Here is a 15,613-nt window from a genome sequence, read left to right as displayed (position 1 = left end):
AATACTGTCTTGATTTATAAATAACTAGAGTGTGACTATAAGCACATGTGCGTGCTTTTGTGCATGCACAAACACATAAGCAGGCCCAAAAACATTTCTCTGCATTATCCAAATTTGTTCACATCTCTTTTGCCAAGAAAAGAAAGAAAGAAACACTTGCAATGTAAACAGTTAAGAGTATCAATTTACTAGATACCCTTTTTGAAAAAATATAAATACTTCTAGCAAAGTTTATGGCTTTTCAGTTTTTCGTGCCACTCAAATCTCTTCAATCAGACTGCTCTCCTCCTAACTAACTGATATCACTTATTCTAAGAGTAGGAATTTTTATTTTAGGGAAGAAAGGTAATGTTGCAGGTTGTACCACTTACTGGCAACAAAGGCAACCTGGCTCAAATGCCTCAAAGGAAAGCATAAAGTAGTAGGAAAGAGAGACACTGAGTATGAGTAACAGCCAGGATGCCAAAAACAAATGGTGTTCATTTAGAAGTAGCTAGTGCTTTGCCTAGGCAAGAGGAAGATTATTTTTCTTTTTATCTTTTCTGTTATTCACCTGACTCCTTGTTTTGAGGCCCCGCAATTCAGACTCGTACTACTAATTCTGAGGAGCCTACCATTTCTCTTCTTTCCAAGGAGACACGAGCTGAGTTCTAACCGGCCAAGCTTAATGAACTAAATAAACTTTTAGAATACAGTCTGTTTATAAACAACGGACTGCCCGAATTACTTGTAATTAAATAATAGCTTTAGGGAATTCATATGTTAATTATAAATTATTCTAATCCACTCATTAAAATAGAGTGTCTTCTAAGCAGCTCTTTGTTAGCCTCATTGTATTTATTTGTGTACTTGAAAACAATAAGTGTATCTGTACATAAATTGAGTTCCCTAACTCAACAAGACCTGCACCATTACCCTAATAAGGATGTGAAGTATTAGTATACTGGAAATTTAGCTTGACTCCTTCATATTTAAAAATAATAGTTTTGCATAATTTTTTATTCCAAAAGAAATTCTTTTTTTTCTTTCTAGTCCCTCACTGAATTTAAATTCTAATTAATTATTGTACTAGGGTGAGGTTAACATATCACAAATAATTTATACTGGTGCATAGGCACTATTTATTCAGTCTGTTTTGCATCCATAAAAATAGTTTTTGGTGGAAATGTTTGTATACTGATGTAATAGAAATTTTATGAGAAATCTCTCCCTTTTTGTCTTTATTCTTAAAATGCTTTTGTCTATGACAAGCAATATACATTTTTTAGGTATGTTTTTTATTTTAGTGTTTAGTGGCAGAATTATCAGTGAGTTATATTTTTATTAACAAGTTTCACTATGAAATGGACCACACAGGTGACCGAGGAACTATTTCAACATCTTCTAGACCAGTCTCTACATCAGGAAAATTAGAACTGTCCTCCAAACACAGCAGAACACTTAAACCTGATGGACGTATGGGCCGAACTACTGCTGATCAAAAGAAGCCAAGGGGTACAGAAGGTTTATCAGCTAGTGAATCCCTCATGTTGAAATCTGATGCTGCAAAGTTGAGGTCAGATTCTCATAGTAGATCGTTGTCCCCCAACCATAACACCTTGCAGACGCTAAAATCTGACGGGAGGATGTCTTCTAGCTTCAGAGCTGAATCCCCAGGACCTGGTTCTCGGTCATCATCTCCTAAGCCAAAGACTCTCCCAACCAATAGGTCTAGCCCATCTGGTGCCAGCTCTCCACGCTCCTCCTCACCACATGATAAAAACCTACCTCAGAAAAGCACTGCTCCTGTTAAGACAAAACTTGATCCTCCTCGGGAACGCTCCAAATCAGACTCTTACACTCTTGATCCAGATACCCTCCGCAAAAAGAAAATGCCCCTCACGGAACCATTACGGGGACGGTCAACATCACCAAAACCAAAACCAGTACCAAAAGATCCTAAAGAGTCCCCCGGATCTGAAAATAGAGCTCCCTCTCCCCATGTGGTACAAGAAAACCTTCACAGTGAGGTGGTTGAAGTCTGCACTTCAAGTACTTTAAAAACAAACAGCCTAACAGATAGCACCTGTGATGAAAGCAGTGAATTTAAGAGTGTGGATGAAGGTTCAAATAAAGTTCATTTCAGCATAGGAAAAGCACCGCTGAAAGATGAACAGGAAATGAGAGCATCCCCCAAAATAAGTCGAAAATGTGCTAATAGGCATACCAGGCCCAAAAAGGAAAAATCTAGCTTTCTCTTCAAAGGAGATGGATCCAAACCTTTAGAGCCAGCCAAGCAAGCCATGTCTCCTTCTGTGGCTGAGTGTGCCAGAGCAGTCTTTGCTTCTTTCTTGTGGCACGAGGGCATAGTGCACGATGCAATGGCTTGTTCTTCGTTCTTAAAATTTAATCCTGAACTTTCCAAAGAACATGCTCCTATAAGAAGTAGTTTAAACAGCCAACAGCCTACAGAAGAAAAGGAAACCAAATTAAAAAATAGACACTCATTGGAAATATCATCTGCACTGAATATGTTTAATATTGCACCTCATGGACCAGATATATCTAAAATGGGTAGTATCAACAAAAATAAGGTGTTGTCTATGCTTAAGGAACCACCTCTGCATGAAAAATGTGAGGATGGGAAAACCGAAGCCACTTTTGAAATGTCCATGCATCACCCAATGAAGTCTAAATCTCCTCTTCCCTTAACTTTACAACATTTAGTAGCTTTTTGGGAAGATATCTCTTTGGCTACTATCAAAGCTGCTTCCCAGAATATGATTTTTCCAAGTCCTGGTTCTTGTGCAGTTCTTAAAAAGAAAGAGTGTGAAAAAGAGAATAAGAAGGCCAAAAAAGAAAAAAAGAAAAAAGAAAAGACAGAAGTTCGGCCCAGGGGTAATCTATTTGGTGAGATGGCCCAGCTGGCAGTAGGAGGACCAGAGAAAGATACCATCTGCGAGCTGTGTGGAGAGTCCCATCCGTACCCAGTGACATATCACATGAGACAGGCTCACCCAGGTAAGTGATGTAGTTGAATATGTCTAAGTACTCTTTATGAAGAAATGAACTAGGTCACTTCTAAATTGAGCTGTTCTTTGAATTATGTTAAGGTACAGGGAAACTCTTGCCCAGAATTTATAGTGTCTTACAGTACGGGTTTTAAAGTGCGTTATTAATAGAGGTTTTGTGAAAAATAGGTAAGGAAATTCTGATAGAATGGTGGTAAGGCAATTTAGTACTATTTCATTTTAATGTATCACATTCTGAAGTATTGTTTATTTTTAAAAAGTTTTATGTGTTATCCAAAGGATGATTTTTAAGGTGTCTCACACAATAGAAATAAGGGCATGTCCATACACACAGAAAAGATCCAAATATTAGGTCTGCTTTGACCTTAATTTTCAAAATTGCAAATTAGATTAGATTATACTGATTTCTTTGGGCATTTTTCTATGGAGGTGATATCAAGTGTTTCATCAGAAGACTGTATCTTAGATAAATGTAAGGATTTCTGTAGCAGTTGATTAGTATTTCAAAATTTGCCTGAGTTTGGTTAAATTTTTTCTCTTTCTACATATTACACCTGAAATCTTTTGTAAAATATGTGATTCCTTAAAATATATCATTCTTACAGAATATTTTATACCTATTTAGTCCAATTTTATTGACATACTCAAGTAAATCTAAATGTACTCATATCTTATATTTCTTTTTATCTACCTGTATTGAGTAGCTCTGATGTTTTAGGCATTATTTAACTGATTACTTTTTGCTCAAGCATGCTATTTTTCTAATATAGGTAATAGCCTGAAAAGAAAAAGTCAGTAACTGGCTGTAGTAGGTTGCTTACTTTGAGAATGTAAATCTGTCATTTCTGTATAAGTGGCAAGGATCAGACTATTAAGTACACTTAAGTGTTACGTATTTGTTTTTGTTCTTGTCTCCAGGTTGTGGCCGGTACGCTGGTGGACAAGGTTACAACAGCATTGGGCATTTTTGTGGAGGATGGGCTGGGAACTGTGGTGACGGTGGCATAGGAGGAAGCACTTGGTATCTGGTATGTGATCGCTGTAGAGAAAAATACCTCCGTGAGAAACAGGCTGCTGCACGGGAGAAGGTATATTTGTTCTGTTCTGGCTATACTGTCGCGATAAGGATAAACTTATAAAAATCTCTTTATGATCGTATTACATCAGATAACTCAACATAGTTGATATTAAAGATCAGCTTTTAAAACAAGAATAATATACCAATTTAATATTTGTTCTAGGCCAGCCGTTTTGAATTAGAAAAATGAATTATATCTTGGGATAACACAAGATGACTAACCTGTGGCACATATACCTTATTGACGAATGTTTATTGTGTAATTCTTTATTATTGTCTACACATATACATAGCTTTCCCGTTTCACCTTTCTCTCTTAACTCTCCCTCTTTTTCTTTTTCTTTTTTTTTTTCCTACTCTTTATCTCCTCTCTCTTTTTTTTAACCCCTAATTACGTTGTAGGATTTGTGGAAACTTAAGATCACACTAGTGGCACTCATAACTGAAAATTTTTGCTGAATACAGACACACACACACGCAGAGATTATTTACTCTTCTTTAAAAAATAATGACATTTAGGTTTTACTAGTTAGGTTTTTAATTTTTCCAAGGAAAGAAAATAAATATAGTTTGTATTCAATATAAAGTAGTTTCGGGGTCTGGCCCCATGGCGTAGTGGTTAAGTTCTGTGCGCTCTACTTCAGCAGCCCGGGTTCATGGGTTCAGATCCTGGGTGCAGACCTATACCATTCGTCAGCCATGCCATGGCAGCAACCCACATATAAAGTGGAGGAAGATTGGCACAGATGGTAGCTCAGGGCTAATCTTCCTCAGCAAAATAAAAAAGTATAGATTCGGTCAATTCAAGAGAAGCATGAAGTAAATGTTGTTTTTGCTAATCACTGTTATTGTTTTAAAACAGTTCATAAGTGTTTAAGAATTTTTATTAGATACTCAAAGTACTTAGGTTAAGAAATTTAAAATTTGAATATAAATAGGCAAAGATCACTCCGAATTTTTCTTCTCCAGGTCAAACAGTCTAGGAGGAAGCCAATGCAAGTGAAGACCCCTCGTGCCTTGCCCACTATGGAAGCTCACCAGGTGATTAAAGCAAATGCTCTCTTCCTGCTGTCCCTGAGCAGTGCCGCGGAGCCCAGCATCCTGTGCTACCATCCTGCAAAGCCGTTCCAGTCTCAACTGCCCAGCGTGAAGGAGGGCATTTCTGAGGATATTCCTGTTAAAATGCCTTGTCTCTACCTGCAGACATTAGCCAGGTAATATAACTTGGTTGTTGTTTTTTCAAATGACTTTTAGATTAACAGCTATTGTTGATTAACACCATCACACTACATTACATATTGTGTACGATAAAAAGAGACCTCCAGGGGCTGGCCCAAAGGCACAGCAGTTAAGTTTGCATGTTCCGCTTCGGCGGCCTGGGGTCCACCGGTTTGGATCCCAGGTGCAGACATGGCACCGTTCATCAAGCCATGCTGTGGTAGGCATCCCACATATAAAGTAGAGGAAAATGGGCACGGTTGTTAGCTCAGGGCCAGTCTTCCTCAGCAAAAAGACGAGGAATGGCAGCAGATGTTAGCTCAGGGCTGATCTACCTGAAAAAGAAAAAGAGACCTCTAAGAATTTATTTTCTGAGTTGCTTGGACCAACATATGACTGTTAAAGTACACACTTTATGGTAGTACGTATTTAAGAAGCACATAAATACTATGTCAATTTGTATTATTATTAATAAAAAATACGTCTTAGAAAGTAAAACTTCAGCTACCTTTTACTCTTTGGTAGGCTAACCTCAGTCTGTTGATAGTGGGAAATGCTAAAGTGGAAAGAAACTGATATTTGCTATTGAAATTTTTCATGTTTTTAAATTATTCATTCTGTTAGCATTTAAATGTTAGTTACCTGACTACCAGCTTTGTGCTAGACCTTGAACACCAAGATGAATGTAATAAAATCCCGACTTCCATGTGCTCACACTCCCGTGAAAAGACAGACATGTAAATGAAACATTTAAAATGTTATGTGAAGAGTACTATAATAGAAGTGTGTATAGGATTTTGTTAAAGCATAAAAGATGGAGAGCACCCCCAGAGGCCAGCCTGGTGGTTAAGTGTGCAGGCTCCGCTTCGGCAGCCTGGGGTTCACTGGTTCAGATCCCAGGTGCGGACCTGTGCCCCACTTATCGAGTCATGCTATGGCAGGCGTCCCACATATAGAGGAAGATGGGCACCAGTGTTAGCTCATGGCCAATCTTGCTCAGCAAAAAGAGGAGGATTGGCAGCAGGTCTTAGCGCAGGGCTAATCTTCCTCAACAATGACAAAAAAAGATGGAGAGCACCTAAATCTTCCCAAGGAAATCAGGAAAGGTTTCCCAGAGAATCTAGCACTTTTGCAGAATCTTGAAGGATAAATAAAAATCAGTCAAGCAGGTGATGGGAAGAAAGTGATTCCTAACAAAATAAACCACATGAGTGAAGACACAAATGAAATAGCATTCCACATTTAAGGAATCATAGGCTTGTTAAAAAGCGTTTGCTGTGGGAGAAATATATGAAATGCCCTAGAAGTAGTTACTCAAGACCAGGGGCTCTGTAACTCATGCTAAGGTTGGATTTTATCCCATAGACAGACGAAACACTGGGTGAATTTTAAACAGGGAAATACATGAACTGGTTTGCAGTTAGAAGATCACTCTGCTACTAATGTGGAAACTGGATAAAAGGCATAACTGAAGGTGGAGAGAAGCCTGTTAATAATATACTATTTTCCTATATTGGACTTGAGTGGTGCAGCATGTACTTGCTTATATTATATACTGATACTCTAAAACAGCCTTTCATATACCAAATTCAAACTTTTTTCATCAACTAGCAAGTGAAGATTCTAGAAATTGTCTGCTGGCATGGCTTACCAACTCACAGTTCCACTTGGGCAGTGTTGTCCTCTTTGTGTAGAAGTGTTATATAGGGTTGGTTTTTTTTTTAGTTGTGTACTTACTATTTCAATAAAGTGAATAGGAAACGAAAATGAAAATGTACGACTGAATACATTTGAGACTGAGATGGAAATCATCAGGTATGCCAAATGCCACGAATCTTTAGCTTCATTCAGACCATTTAGTGAACTTAGGTTAACCCCTCTTTGTTCCAGTTTGGAAAAAAAAAAGAATCAAATTGTAAAACATGTAAAAAATGTTAGCATACCATAATTATGGACTTTATATTTTTAGCTCTCTGGGGAATGGACACTCCCGCAACCCAGGGAACGTTTCATGTATCTAATCTTTCTCAAATTTGACTCTTTTGTATGTTCCTACAAGAGAGGTGACTGCCTCTATTTCAGTCGTCCATGCGGGAAATATCATGAGCCTGGACCAAGGCAGTGATGATGGGGAATGAGGAGAAGAATAGTTGTGAGAACAAACCTGGTGTTCCTTGGCCTGAGTGACTGGTCATGGTTGAAGCCTAAGCCTGCTGTGACACTGAAATAGTTTAGCTTAAGCAACTGGATAGTTGGTGGGGTCATTCACCAAAACACAGGAAGATGGAAAAGTTCTCAAAAGAAAAGAAAATGAGTTCAATTTTGGATTTGAAATGTTTCTGGCACCTGGAATATCTATGTGTAAAATTATCAGACTTTTATTTCCTCCGACCTACATCTATGGTTATTTTAATACTTTAATCCTTAATTATAGATTTACATGTCCTGCTTTTACTTCTGCAAAGCAGATTAAAAATGGTAATTGTCTGTATTGCAATCATACTTTGTTAATGGATTTGATTTAATGCAGGCATCATCACGAAAATTTTGTGGGCTATCAAGATGACAACCTATTCCAGGATGAAATGAGATATCTACGTTCAACGTCTGTACCTGCCCCATACATATCAGTAACTCCTGATGCAAGTCCTAATGTATTCGAAGAGCCAGAGAGCAATATGAAGTCTATGCCACCAAGGTATCTGAGTTCTCTCCTCTCTGTTGAATAGCCAGAGTTTGGTGGAAGAAAGACTCTGGACTAGAAAAGAATGTTCTAGAAGTTCTTTTGTACATCCTTCCATCTCAGGAAGGACACTGAGTCAGCTTTGCTAACGATTAGAGTCGTAAGAAAAAGCATACATACATGAATAAGGTAAGGTCCTTGAGGGCAGAGTGAGACTAGTTGGAGAAAAAAGAACAATTAATGGAGTAATAAAATATTTGATTATGTGATATTATTTCATGCTGTAGTAAATCAGACTAGAGAAATGTCACTTTGAGGCAGTGTTTAGAGAAGGTTTCACGGGAGAAGTAGCACTGAAAATAAATCTCAAACTTCTTGGATTATTGCTTGCAATGTGCCCCCTCACTTCCCCTGCTTAGGTGTGATATTATCAAAGAGCTTCTTGAAAACGGAATAGAAGCGTGTAAATATAATGCAGAAAGAAATAGGATACCACTGAGACTTTTTAGAGGAGGAATGACATGATAAAAATACAGATAGTCTCACAGTATCAATTAAGAAACTGAAAAATTTAATCAAAGATTTCAGCTAAGTCTGTAAATTGGATTATGTTGGCAATTGTTATGAAACGAAGATGGATAAAGGAAATATTTTGTAGGAAAAATCAGTGTGACTTGTTGACTGACTGACTAAGGGAAAGGATAAGTTTAGGAGCATCAAGATTTCAGGCATGAATAACTGTGAACATATTGGAAAGGAAGACATTCACTGACAGAGGAAAGAATGTGCGTATTAAGATATGCCACTGTGTTAATACTATACAGTTATAATTATATACTAATATAACAGATACTTTAGTAAAGATAATAGAACTTATATATCCAAATGAGTGTTTTTCCATTGAAAATACTTACTACTTTTTCCCCCAAGTGTGTGAATTATTCATCAGAGTTTTTTTAGGAACGCCCCTTGAAATTTTTTCTGAACAGTGCAGGGCAGCCTTTTCTATCTTTAAAGGTAGTAAAGTATCTTTAAAGGAGAGAGATTTTTTTTTAAAGTGTTAGAAACCGTTTTGAGACTAGTTTGATAAGTGTGATTCATTGGGTTAGTATTACCCTTTAGGATGAAAATCAAGTGGTATAAACTTTAGGTAAAGATAATGAAATATATCTATGATGTTTATTTTATGTATTATGGAATATCATAGTCAAGATAAAATCCTCTAGTGTAGAAGTGCCTAGTATCGTCAGTAGTGTCACAGAAGAAGTTGAAAATCTTCTAGGGAATTCTGTTTTCCATAGCTCCTTCCAGAAGCAAAGCCACAATCCAAGGACCTAGGGAATGGTGCCACAGAAATAGGATATACACCCAACTAGGTGGGATGGTCCCTGCTATAGAACATTGAATAAAATCTCAAGTTATCTCTTAGAGGGGAATAAAACAGACATCAAATATTGTGGAAAAGGACGTCTAGGGAAATCCACCCATACTTTATCAGAAATAACAAAAGACCTAGACAGAGCTGCCTACAGAAAATAAATGGTATGTCATGTAGGTCAGATGAAGAACTCAATCTGAAAGAAAACTTTCTCAAGGAAAAAAAGAAAATTTCTGTAAATACTCTGTAGTACTGAAAAACTTGATATAAATTTAATAAAACAAAGACTCAAATGTGAGAATGGGTTAAAAAGCAGAATGAGGTAAAAAGATCCATTACAGAGCTAAGAGGACAGACTGAAAACCAAATCAGCATCATTATAAGACTAATAAGTTAGAAATGTTTAGAATAGTAACTTGAGTTATTGACATAGAGGAAAAGTTTGAGATAATCACAATGACGAAAGAATAAAAGGACAAAGAGATTATAGCAATTAGCGTGAAGATAACAGGTATGGAAACAGGACAATCCAACATAAGAATAACTGGTATTTTCATAGTAGAAAATCCAACAAATATAGAATAAAATTTATCTAAAGCAAAATATAAGAAAAAATTTCCCAAAATAATAAAGTGCTGAGTTTCCAGATTAAAAGGAAATTTTTGTAATAGGTAAATGTAAGAAATAGCTTAAGTTATTGAAACGCTATGAGAAAAACCATGAGAATTTTTCAAGTATCTGAGCAGAGAAAAACAAGTCATCTTGCAAAAGGAAAAAGACTGAATTCAGACTTCTGTATAACAACTTTGAATGAAAGAAAAAAATGAAATGATGTCTCTAAAGCTCCAAAAGAAAGAAAATATTACCTTAGAAGTTTTACCCAGTCAGACATACTCAGAAATATAAAAGATCTATATATAATATAGATAACATTTTATATTTTATATAAGATAACACTTTATATAAAATAATAAAATATAAAAGAATCTAATTATGGATTAATCAAATGATTAATGAAAAGCATGTTTAAAAGACTATACACTTACGTATATAAAATCCTAAAGAAAAAAACCGTGATCCAAGTGTTTTATATTCAGCCAGGTTGAGACATTTAAGCATACAATAATTCAGGAAACATAGCACCTTTGAGCTATTCTTTAAAGAAGTTTTGACAAACTGAAGCTATTATAAAAGGTGATGAATAATGAATCCATTAAATCAGTGGTTCTCAATGGGGGTTGATTTTGCCTCCCAGGTGACACCTGACAATGTTTGAAAGTATTTTTGGTTGTCATAACTGGGCTAGTTCCACGGGCACCCTAGTGAGTAGAGGCCAAGAATGTTGCTAAGCATCCTACAGTATGCAGGACAACCCCCTACAACAAGGAATTATCTAGCTCAAAGTAGCCAAGGTTGAATTAATGGTGGTCATCTTTGTTGCTTCTTTTGGGTATTCCTGTGTTGCTTGAGTTTTTTCACAAGCATGATCACTTTTATAACAAGTCATTATTTTTTAGGTTGTATAACAATTCTTTTTTTTAAGGTGTTAGATAAACTTCCTCTGAAAGCAGAACAGATATCTTGTGGTTTATAGTAGCACCATATGTAATGTGGATTAAATTAACATATCCCTATATTCTGGTCATTCTGGAACCAAACAGCCCAAACTAACATCCCGGCACATTTACTCCAGTCAGTTATGTACAACATTTATAGTTTATTTAAAAAAAATGTTTATACACTTAGAGAGGTGGGTGAGTAAAGAAGACAGCCAGGGAGTTAGCCACTTACTAGAAAATACCTAAGCTGTACTAGGGGACGTAGGATTTCAAACCTGGCTTGAAATAATGGAAAAGAAACAACTCCAGAACTCAAGGAGAGCAAAAATATCCCACTTTGGAATGAGGTGACAGAAAAAATAATAAATGAAGAGAACAGTTTGTAAATTTGTCTCAGGGAAAAAGTAAGGGGAGATAATTTCTCTTTTTTATAAAATGCTTCAATAAAGGGAATTATATAACCATCGTAATAACTTTTCAAGTGTTTTTTAATGTTGCTATAGTAAATAGAGAAATTGTTTACTTGAACTTCAATGAAAATCATTGAGTTTTTATATAGAATGTAAGTATAATATAAGTGATGCCAAAAATCAGTTTGCTACCTTTCATTAACACTTTGGGGTGGCCATGCTCGAGAAAGGGCTTTGAGCGGCACTTCCCAAGAATGAGAAACCTACTAGGACACTCATATGCCAAAAGAAGATTGACTCATTTCACTTTCCATTTTATTAGGTCTCTGTATGTACATATCCATTTCCTTTCTATTCAGTGCTCTTATGAATATATCTGCCTGTTTTTCTTGAATGTCATGATACATGACTTTCACCACCATGCTTTTGATTCTGAAAGGAGCTTAGAACATTTGATGCCTTTTCTTCTTTTTCATTTAAAATGCAAAGTAGATTTAAGAAAACCGAAAGTTTTAAGATGCAGTTCTGAAATCAGTCAAAATGTTATTGCATGTGGAAAGATCAAACTATGATTTAAACAGAGATTGTCAAGTTGGCTTTGAATTTGTGTTTTTCCATGTGCATATAGGGTCACATAGTTGACTACACTATTATAAACTAAATATAGTCTCGTTTCATGACTTTTTTCCTAAGTTTTTTTCTGTCCTCTTGTTCTGTCTGCAGTTTGGAAACTAGTCCCATAACTGATACTGATCTTGCAAAGAGAACTGTCTTCCAAAGATCATACTCAGTTGTTGCTTCTGAATATGACAAACAACACTCCATTTTACCTGCACGAGTTAAAGCCATTCCTAGAAGAAGAGTTAACAGTGGAGACACTGGTAAGTATAAAGAAGAAAAGGAAGACTGAGTGATCCAAATGGTTTTATTTGCAGATATTTTTAAAAATCTAATTTTTGAAGGAAGAGGAATGGATTAATTGTAAATTGTGGTACACATACGCTCTGTGACACAGCCATAAATGTGCCTTTCTAAATTTTGCATTAGTTAGAGGAGACCCCCCCGAGGTCATTCAGTGATTATTCAAGATTAAATTGATGGTTAAAATCTTGGTTGTTAGATGTCTAAGCCAAATATTGCTGCCGTTATCTCTTCCACTAAGTGTCAGTGAACCAGTAGTTGCAATGACTTTACTTTCACAATTGTCTTCCGACTCCCAACAGAAGCTTATAACTCTTGCAGCTGCTACCATCTACCTAGATAATAAAATTGGGTGATATGAGTAACTCTTAATCAGATAATCTGGACCAATTGCTATCTTGGCCCCAAATTGGGGTTGGTTGAGTCTGTCTCAAGAATAAAGAAAGAAACACAAGAGAAAAAGATAACATGGTACTGATTTATCAGGTAGGGCACTTACTAAAATGAAGATCTGACCTAATATTTATAGATAGATGATTATGTATCTTATTGAAGACCCCAAGGAAAACATTGAACATCTCCCAGTGATGTATAGATTCATTCAACAAATATTTTTGAGCTTTTATTGAGACAGCTTTGTTATAAAGCACTCCTTTAGAAAATGATGGGGATAAAATGTAGATGCCGTTTAGGGAGAAAATAAATCACTTAGTGTTTAGTGTTTTAGAAACATGAACTTTAGATTCAGTCCTGGATTCAAAACCCGCCTCTGCAACTTAATAGCTGTATGACTTTAGGAAAGTAAGATATTTACTCTTTCTGAGCCTCAGTAAAAATTGAAGTCGTTAGGATTTGTGTCCCATGCAAAAAAAAAAAACAAAAACCCAAAGACTCTAAAGTGAATAAGCCAGATACTATTATTTTTAGTATCATCTGAAATATATTAATCGTATGTATTGCATGTGAAAATTAATTTTCTTTTTTTTTTTTTTTAAATAGAAGTTGGTTCTTCCCTCTTGAGACATCCATCTCCTGAGCTTTCCCGGCTAATCTCAGCCCACAGCTCTCTTTCCAAAGGAGAACGAAATTTCCAGTGGCCAGTTTTAGCTTTTGTTATACAGCATCATGATCTAGAAGGTCTTGAAATAGCAATGAAACAGGCATTAAGGAAATCTGCTTGTCGAGTTTTTGCTATGGAGGTATGAATACATTCGTGGGGTTGTTGATTCATCATACAAATCATGTGATAATTCCATTTAATGATGTCACTTTTTTACCAAACAGAAATTGCAACAAATTAAGAGAAACAGTAGCCAATTGAAAATATCAAACATTTACATCAAAATTAAACTCTTAATTTTATGAATATAAATGAATTTAGAGTTCCATAGTTAAGCACTCAGAAGAAATTTATTTCTGAATTGCTTTATTATTTGAATCCTGATATTATCTTTTTTAAAAGCTTTTTGAAATCACAGTGTCATTTCAGTTAGAATAATCAAAGGTTGCCACAACTAGAAGGACCCACAACTAAAATATACAACTATACACTGGGGGGATTTGGGAAGAAAAAAGCAGGAAAAAAAAAAAGAATAAAGGGAATGAGAAGTAGGGCTTTTGAGTTATAAATTTAATGATATCTGAGTCAGTCTATTTTCTGGAAATGAGAGGATTGTTGTATATCATAGATTTGTATATAGCATACGTTTTTTTCTTTATCATGGGTATGATAACCTGCCACTTTGTTGATGGGAGCAATATAAATATATTTAACTAAGTGGTAGTTTGTGTAGAGCTTGAGGAATAGCCTATGTTTTTCCTAAATGCAAGTTGGAAAAAAATTTGCTTGAGTAAATTAATATTAAGATGAATTTTTGAAATAAAAAGTGGTTTGAGGGCCAGCCCCAATAGCCTAGTGGTTAAGTTCAAAACGCTCCACTTTGGTGGCCCAGGGTTCGGTTCCCAGGTGCAGACCTACACTACTCGTTTGTCAGTGACCGTGCTGGGGTAGCAGCTCACATACAAAGAAAGAGAAATTGGCAACAGTTGTTAGCTAAGGGCAAATCTTCCTCAGCAAAAAAAACGTGGTTTGAAAAAGTATTTTGGTATTGCATTTTGTAAGTACTATTTTCCCTATTATTATGTTTTTTTAAAATTAGGACCAAAAATATTGACTATTTCAAGTTCAGTGGGCTTTCAGTGGAATGAAGGTCAAACTTAGTATCTTTCCTTGAAACACTTAGTCTGTGGAGGTACTTTGTTTCTGAGTAAGAAAGGCCCTGCATTTTTTAATTGTATATTTTCTTTTTATCTTGGACTCATTTAACCATCATTTATTCAGGCTTTCAACTGGCTTCTGTGTAATGTCATCCAAACAACTTCTCTCCATGATATTCTGTGGCATTTTGTGGCATCACTGACTCCTGCTCCAGTAGAACCAGAGGAAGAAGAGGATGAGGAAAATAAAACAAACAAAGAAAATGCAGAACAAGTAAGTGAGATTTTTGTTTTTTTAATTGTCTATATTTTTATAAAAGAGTAGTACCACCTTCAGATAGTGCGGTAATTTGAATGAGGTCATTCACAGGTTATATAACCTAAAGGCAAGAATAAAATTTTGTTGCTATGAGCAACATATTAACTATACTTAGTGAAAGTTTTCTCTCTAGCAAAAATACTGTCAGTCAATTCTGATTTCTCACCAAACATCGTTGTCAGGAAGCAATCAACTAGAAGGTATAAACTATTACAGTAGAATATAAGACAGATAACCAGGGCAACATTATTACATAGACGATCAGTCTACTTTACGATATTGCTGTAAGATATCAGAGAGTAAAATGATACTGTGTAGGGACATGAAATTCAAAAATCTCCTTTTGGCTAGAAGACACTTGGATTTTATAAGAGGCAGCCTATATAATGGAAAAGCATTGAACTGGATCCCTGGGTTCCAGCCGCATTTTTACCTTTGTAGCTCACTGTGGGCCTCATTTCCATATCTAAAGTAAAAACATAGAGGACTAAATCCTCCATTTAAAAGACAAGGCTATCAAAATAGATAGCAAAAAAAAGCTAGATGCTGTTTATAAGAATCACATCTAAAACATAAGGATACAGGAAGATTAAAAGTAGAGAGTTAGAAAAAGATATACTGGATAAAAACCAACCAAAGTAAAGTTGGTACAGCTAATTAACACCAGAAAAAATGGATTTCAAGACAAAATTATTACTAGGAATAAAAAGATTCTTTACAAAAATGATAAAAGATTAATTCTGAACATGTATGTCCCTAATAATATAGCCTTAAAAATATTAAGTAAAAATTGACAGAACTGCAAGGAAAAATAGAAAA

The 15,613-nt window shown here is 35.7% G+C and overlaps 1 protein-coding gene across 13 annotated transcripts in view; it reads left to right on the top strand.

Moving 5' to 3' along the window:
• The window catches only part of MYCBP2 (MYC binding protein 2), a 255,017-nt gene that overhangs the window by 205,035 nt on the left and 34,369 nt on the right, over window positions 1-15,613 (top strand). For all 13 annotated transcript variants that reach the window (XM_014859953.3, XM_070520019.1, XM_070520018.1 and 10 more), the window contains 7 exons: window positions 1,357-3,000; window positions 3,930-4,099; window positions 5,059-5,303; window positions 7,838-8,005; window positions 12,061-12,218; window positions 13,258-13,457; window positions 14,600-14,749. In XM_014859953.3, the coding sequence (XP_014715439.1) occupies window positions 1,357-3,000; window positions 3,930-4,099; window positions 5,059-5,303; window positions 7,838-8,005; window positions 12,061-12,218; window positions 13,258-13,457; window positions 14,600-14,749 (2,735 nt within the window). The remainder of the gene's footprint in view (window positions 1-1,356; window positions 3,001-3,929; window positions 4,100-5,058; window positions 5,304-7,837; window positions 8,006-12,060; window positions 12,219-13,257; window positions 13,458-14,599; window positions 14,750-15,613) is intronic.

This window comes from Equus asinus, chromosome 11 (assembly GCF_041296235.1).
Source record: "Equus asinus isolate D_3611 breed Donkey chromosome 11, EquAss-T2T_v2, whole genome shotgun sequence".
NCBI classification, from domain to species: domain Eukaryota; kingdom Metazoa; phylum Chordata; class Mammalia; order Perissodactyla; family Equidae; genus Equus; species Equus asinus.
This window is presented reverse-complemented; position numbering and strand designations above follow the sequence as displayed.